Consider the following 7557-nt stretch of genomic DNA (forward strand, 5'->3'; position numbering starts at 1 on the left):
CTCTCTAAATTCGATCTCTTTTATATTCATTATTATTTATATTTTGATAAGTGGTATAGAAAGTAAAAGCTTCTTGTAAATATTTAAGAAGTGACTTAAGTTCTTGAAAAAATACAAATACAAATTTATTTATGCATTTTACTTCAAATTCATTTAAATTTCGTAAAAAGTTATCATTGTTTTTTGATACTCATCAATTCACCATGTTCTTGAGTATCATGTGTTTGGTGACTCACTCAAGTCTTACTAATTTTTATATACTCTTTAACTATCAATAATATAACTATTAAATTTCTCCAATCATTTATTCAAATTACTTCTTCACCAAAATTATTTTTACTATTCGTGTTATAACATTTAAGTTTATAATATACAAAAGCCAACATTTTTTTTTGGGACACAATAAGTGGGTTGATCTTGCTATCATGTTTGGGATAATTGTTTTCTATAGGGTAACAAACGGGTCTGAATTGTCTCACTCAATTGCTTTTTAATTTTGTGACGCTATACTATACATGTCGAAGCACTCACTCAGTGGAGTTATTATAAGAATAATGCGTGCAATAATACCATAAATGGCACAAACAATTAAAAAAATGTTTGAAAGTGGAGGAATAAAGGTAGTAGTAACAGTAGTAGTATTATAACCTTTTGGAATGTTGGTTAACCGAAAACAAAACGAAACAAAAGGTATATATGGTTATTATATTATTGTTGGTGGTCATCTTCGCGTACATCAAAATCAACGAAAAGTAGAGTGTGCCTACTCTACTATGATTATCACAATTCCGTAGTTGTCACCTGAGAAAACCAGATTTAGAAATATTCTGCGTTAACATGAACATATGTGGTTGTATATATAGATGCACTATAAATAGTAAAACCAAGACTAAAATCAGCACAAGGCAGGCACATATAACTATGGATTGCATTTGCAGATAGGAAGTGTTAGAATTTTCACTTGAATAATCCACACATAGCTTGAGAGAGAAGATTTAGTCCTCAATGCTGTCCGTTCCCCTGCCAGCTTGATGCTTTCTAAAATAAAACATCTCATTAATAATAAACCACTTGAAATATATAAAACACTAAGATGTTGGTAGGTGTGTGTGTTTGAGGCAGAAATGTTAAAATTCTTGAGTACCAGGAAGTTATAATCCACATATAGAGCCCATCAATCAAACCAGGAAGTTCCTTGTCCACAAAAACAAGTTGACCATACACAACTTTTATTTGAACTGTACCAGGAATAACATTATTTTAATTTGAAATCTGGAAGCGGAACCAGATTCATTTTGAAACTCATATTCCCAATCCGACCCTTGGGCGTACCAGTGTTTGAGATTCGCATATATGTGACTCCTCATCATTCCCAAAGGTTCATTTATAAATTAAGCACAACATGCATGCATTATATCCATGCAACATACACACACAAGTTTGATCGAGTTTGAGTAGTTGTTGTCTGAGTTAGTTGTGTTGATGGCTGCTTCTTCAAACTCCAGTGGTGGAGGAGAGTCATCATGGACCCCAAAGCAGAACAAGCTGTTCGAGAAGGCGCTTGCCAAGTACGACAAGGATACACCAGATAGGTGGCATAATGTGGCAAGGGAAGTTGGTGGGAATAAAACAGCTGAGGAGGTTAAGAGGCACTATGAGATCCTCTTGGAGGATATCAAACACATTGAGTCTGGCCATGTTCCCACACCCAACTACAAGAACAACTCCACTGCTAAAACTTAACTGCTACTTTCTATCTCATGCATGCATACCGTACTCATCTTACCCAAAATAGCACCGTCTATGTAAGCAATCTATCATCCGTATCCCTCTTTTTCTATGCTTCCACCTTTGTTGTTTAATTAACATTATAAATGAAGACAGGTTTGTAATAGCAATCTTGCCTTTAAACAGTCTTTATAAAATAAGAAGTATTACATTCTATATTTTATCTGAATATATTAGCATTCGTCCTTACTAAAACATTTAGGAAGGAAATATAATTTTTTAAACTTTTGTTTGCTTCTAATAATAAAGTGTTGTTTACTATGATACTTAAAAGATATGGTCATAAAATAGATTAAATAATTAATTTTAAATTTAAAAATATAAAAATTAAAAAATTTTAAATATTTAAAAATTATTATAAAAAATGATTTATACAAAAATTAGATACCAAAAAAAAACACTATAAAATTAGTCTAATAATAATAAGGAATCTGGCAATATAATATACATTAACCCACTTTTCTGGTGGTTGAATAACCATTTTCCGGCGTTGTAAAAGGAGAGCATAGTACGTACAAGCATTCATTATTGATTACTTAATTGCATCCATATCCTCCAAAACTATACTTGCCTACGCTGTCGATCTATTTCGCTGCCGAATTGACTACTAAATTGGTTGATCGTTATAATAGCGCAAGCCTACAAAACTTCATTTATATTCAACACGTTAACAAATTTATCTTTATTATTGAACACACCATGCATCTCTTAGAATACAATATTATTCTGCCACGCTGCGCCTTCTTTCATATCAGCTTTTGCGGATGATCAAAATTACCTACTCTAAAAACCAATATATGAAATGAAATAAAAAGAAAAAAGAATATAGCAATGATTTTGATATAGTTTTAAGAATAAAGATAACCATGATAACTTGGAGTGTCTGTATTACTAAATTCACTTAATGATAATAAGAAAATTAGTTGACCTGCTGAATTATTATTTGGTTACAAATTTATTATTAAAATAGAAGGGGCTAGATAGGAGACTTTGGTTGTTTTGATTAGACTTTGATGTTAGGTGCTCTTAGCTTGCAACTAAAAATTTTAATTGATTTTTTGGATGTTTTGTTTTTTAGATAATTGGATGTTTCTTTTTCACATTTGATGAAAAAATTGTTTGTGACTTGCGTGAATGAATTAATAATAAATACTTTAGTGGAACCAATGAATGAATAGCACTTCATAAGAATATGATTTTTTGTATCAACATACCTCCGAGAAAATAACGCCCATATGACTTGCTTTTAATTGTGTACTAGATTTCATTAGTATGGATTGAGGAAAGGATCAGAGACTTGTCAGTTTTGGTGATGACGTGATTGGACTTGTAAAATGGCAAAGGGTGGTATCTAAGATGATGTTCTGACGCTAAAATCAGAATGAATCTAGGAGGTATAAGTATGAATTAGAAATATGTAATATATCCGAGGAAGCTTTTGAGTCCCGTTGTATAGTCTGTTTTGTTATCTTATCTTATCTTGTTAGCTAAGATAAGAGAAGTATTTGAATTTGAATGTTAGTTATTGGTTCCCAGCTTTCTGGCCAGCTTGGATAGTAATGATAACTTGGGTTTGGGGTCTGGGTCGTCGTCGGACTGTTCGGGGCCCCAGACAACAGGACCAAAATAGTTGCCCCCGTAGTATGAGAGCAAGTGTACGCTGATGACACGTCATCTTAAGCGATTTTTAAGTTCTTTTTCATTTAGTTTCTTAGGTTTTAATCAAATTCACTATGTTTTCTAAAGAAATTTAATAATAATCAAATATTTGGAGTTGTGATAATATTTTTATGTTGAGGAGTTTTTCACTCAAAAGACAAACAAGAATTAAAGCTTTTTCATAAGAAAAACATAAAGACAGCAAAAGCGTGGCGTAAGGAAGAGAAAGCATGCCCTAAAGGATCAAGGAAATGGAACACGCCTGGTGGATTGTGCTCACGCCCGGCATCCTACAATCCATGCCCGGCGGACTCCCAGCCATGCCTTCTCCACACCCGGCAGCCTAGCCTCCACTCCAATCGTATGTGCACATCCTGAAAGTGAATTTTGGGCTTTTTGCCCAATTTTCTCCAATACAAGCCTACTTAAACACAATTACAACTCTCAAGAACTAACAACTAAGGCCCAAGCTTAATTATCCACATCATTGGAAGCCTTAATCACATAAAAAATATTGAAGACTCTAGAAGATTAGTTATTAACTCTTTCTAGAATAATAAGAGATTTGGTTGTGAGGATTTGATTTGAATTATTGTTTTTGAATTTGAAATTAAATTCAGTAAGTAGTTATCTTATCTTTCTTTCCGAAAGATAAGATTAGGATAGTTTTGAATTTGAATTCTAGATTTAGGATACAAATAAGTGAACGTAGCTAACGGAGGGACACATTCAGTTCCTCATCATAGTTTCTTCTTCTCGTTTTCTTTCACTTTTCAATGGGTAAATAATCCTCCGTCAAAAGGTTTAGGAGCTCTATTTATGTTTTCTATGGATTATTAATCTACGTTTATTTTATTTTAAAGTTCTGTATTAATCTATTTCATGATTGAGTTATTCGTTCATCATTTAGATTAGTGGTATTGAAAGGTATGTTAATTTCTTTTAAATTCTTTTATTATAATTGGAAAATTTGATATTTGAATTAAAGTTTGAAAACTCTTTCACATAACTCTTTGAATTCAGCTAGGAATAGTGGTTCAATTAGTATGCGACACATGCATGATTTTCAATCACTCTAATTTTGAATAAGTGACATATAATTCGGATTAGAATAACTTTTGAAAGTTGTATTTTTCTTCTGAATATTTAACTAGACAGGACTAGCTTGAATATGTGACATATAATTTAACCTAAGGACTATTTTAAATCTTATTAGAAAACTAAATTAGTTTTTATGCTTAATCTCTTGATTAATTAATTGACGACTAATTGATGCTTGAAAAACTAAGAACTAAGGAATTCAAAATCAGTTACTAAAGATTTATCGTGAAAGATCTTTGCAAACTTCAAGATAAGTAAATAAGGTTTGATTTCTCCAAAAGTATAAATATCTCCGAAACCCCTTGACTGTCACCATCACTGTCTTCTCTCAAATCAACATTCAAGCTCTCTGTTTGTAAGCATTCAAGGTTCTCAAGCACTTAGCAAGATGCAAGTTTCACGCTCATCAATTCGGGTTATTTTAATCTAATTAGGCATTTAATCTGATAATTACTTGCTCAATCTTTTAATCCTCATGAAAATGATATCCACTCACTGTGGTATTACTTGAACGATCCAGTGCACTTGACAGTATCCGTGAACATTAATTTTCGCTCATTGATGCATGAGCATCTTTTACCCTTTTTCTTATCATTTTCTAGTTGTTTTTAGTTAGATTTTATTTAGTTTTACTTAATTTTAATGCAAAAATCCTCTTTCGATGCTGCTTTGAATTGCTTTAGTGTTTTTATGATTTCAGGTAAAATTTGGAGTAAATTTGGCAGAGTTTTGAGTTAAAAAGGAGAAGCTGGCAGCATTCCCCATGGGCGCTAAACGCCCAACCAACATTTAGCGTGAAACCAAGCAATCCGAATTCCCTCTCTTTGGGCTTTTCAAGTGGATTTAGCATTTATTTGTTATATTTTATTTTCTTTTTTGTAATTATTTACAAACAATATCTTTTAGTTTTAGGATTTATTATTTTATTTTATGTTTCTGAATCAAATTAGGTTAGTATAAAAGGAAAAAGATCTCTTATATCTTATCTTTTCTGCACTATTTAGAACCCTAATTTTTGTTTATAATTCATGAGCAACTAAACCTCTTTGATTAAGGTTAGGAGCTCTGTTTATTTCTATGGATTAAGACTATTGTTTTTCTATTTCAATTAATGTACCGATTCAATTTCAAGGATTGTTTTCGTTCTTAATCTTATGAATCTTGGTGGAACGAGAGTATGACCCCTTTTTATACATGAGTTCTTGTGATTCTCGAGAGAGTTATCTCGCTTTAACAACAACTTGAAAGCAAATTCCTCATAAATTTCTAATTACATGAACTAATTGGGATATGTGACATATAATCCTGTTAGCTTTGGGTAATAAGAGTTTTTGTGGCCATAAACTAGTTTTTGAACTTAACCCTCTAATCGGAATTAAGTGACCACAAGAGTGGCGATTAATGAAGATTAGAGGAGGCTAAATCACTAAGAGATTAGGGATTAGACATTTATAGTTTTTCATGGAATAAATAATGCATTGTTAAAATAGATGGTAAGAACTTCTAATCCAGAAAAGTAAATATCTCCGAATCCTTAACTATTTTTCTCTCACTGTTTTACACCAAACCTCTTAATTGCTTTCTTTACTTTCTTGATTATTGTTTTATGCATTTTCAACCATCAACAACCTTTTTCTGTTCGTCTGACTAAGCCAGTTGGATAACCATTGTTGCTCAGTCCATCAATCCTCGTGGGATCGACCCTCACTCACCTGAGGTATTACTTGAATGACTCGGTGCACTTGCTGGTTAAGTTGTGAGAATTCTAAATCCCACACCAAGTTTTTGGCGCCGTTGTCGGGGATTGTTTTTTATTGACAACTACTAGTTGTCTAGTTGTTTAGATTGGGTACTTTTCTTAGTTTTGTTTATTTTTTTCCTTTTAATTTTTGATTTTTAATTTTGTTTATTTTCCCTTAAGTTCTGATTTTAAGTTTGGTGTCCTTTTAGTTTTTCCCTTTTTATTTTTCGAAATTTTTAGTGTTTTTCTCTTTTTAGTTTTAAAAAATTTTAAGTTATTTTCTCATTCTTATTTTTGAAATTTTCAGTTTAATGCTTGCTTTAATTTATTTTATTTCTTATTTTTTTAGATATCTCACTAGAAGCTCTCTATACTTTGACTTAGAGACTCCCACTTTTCTTTGTATCTTGTTTATTTATGAGCAGGAACAGGGATAAAGAACCACTTCTTGAGTTTGATTTCGAACCTGAGAAGACTTTGAGGCGGCGTTTGCAACAAGCTAAAGCTTAAAAATCCAAAGAAAACCTCGAGAAAACTTTTGAGAAGGAAGCTATGGATGCTAATGGTGGAAACCCTAACACTAAAGAGCATGCAAGGAGAATGCTAGGCTCATACGCTGCACCCACTGCTGACTTCTATGGGTACAATATAGTTGTACCTGCCATTGGTGCCAATAATTTTGAGCTTAAGCCTCAAGTGATCACTCTATTGTAGTAGAATTGCCAGTTTCATGGACTCCTACAAGAGGATCCTAATTCATTCATCTCTAACTTCCTGCAGATCTGTAACACTGTGAAAACGAATGGAGTGAATTCCTCAGAGCAAAGCATTGGCTTGATATTCAGCTTAAAGAGAGCCTGGACACGTTGGACAAGGTGGTCACTGAATTTCTGACCAAAGTTTTTCCACCTCAAAAGCTGACTAAGCTTAGGGTGGATGTCCAGACCTTCTGACAAAAAGATGGAGAGTCCCTCTATGAGGCCTGGGAGAGATACAAGCTAATAATCAGGAGGTGTCTTCTTGACATGTTTTCTGAATGGACCAGGTAGCAGATCTTTTATGATGGCCTCTCTAAGATGGCCAAGATGTCACTGGACAACTCTGCAGGTGGTTTCCTGCACATGAAGAAGACGCCTGAAGAGGCTAATGAGCTTATTGAGATGGTTGCCAATAACCAATATCTATACACTTTTTAGAGGAACCCCATGAACTCAAGGACTACTCAGAAGAAAGGAGTTATATAGGTGGACACATTGGAGACCATCTTA

At 33.1% G+C, this 7557-nt stretch overlaps 1 protein-coding gene across 2 annotated transcripts; it reads left to right on the forward strand.

The window, feature by feature from the left end:
• The first annotated feature begins 1434 nt into the window (after positions 1-1434).
• Positions 1435-5296, forward strand: LOC107459040 (protein RADIALIS-like 3). 2 transcript variants are annotated; one of them, XM_016077256.3, is made up of 2 exons: positions 1435-1805; positions 5249-5296. In XM_016077256.3, the coding sequence occupies exon 1, from the start codon at positions 1483-1485 to the stop codon at positions 1741-1743; it is 261 nt and encodes an 86-aa protein (XP_015932742.1). In that variant the 5' UTR covers positions 1435-1482; the 3' UTR covers positions 1744-1805; positions 5249-5296. The 2 variants fall into 2 exon arrangements, with proteins under 2 accessions (XP_015932742.1, XP_052108275.1); XM_052252315.1 differs by lacking the exon at positions 5249-5296 and adding an exon at positions 3050-3113.
• Positions 5297-7557: the final 2261 nt, after the last annotated feature.

The sequence above is a fragment of the Arachis duranensis genome, chromosome 7, assembly GCF_000817695.3.
Source record: "Arachis duranensis cultivar V14167 chromosome 7, aradu.V14167.gnm2.J7QH, whole genome shotgun sequence".
Taxonomy (NCBI): Eukaryota; Viridiplantae; Streptophyta; class Magnoliopsida; order Fabales; family Fabaceae; genus Arachis; species Arachis duranensis.

Excerpts from the sequence above, each read along its gene's own strand:
- LOC107459040 (XM_016077256.3), top strand. The coding sequence starts at position 1,483 with ATGGCTGCTTCTTCAAACTCCAGTGGTGGAGGAGAGTCATCATGGACC.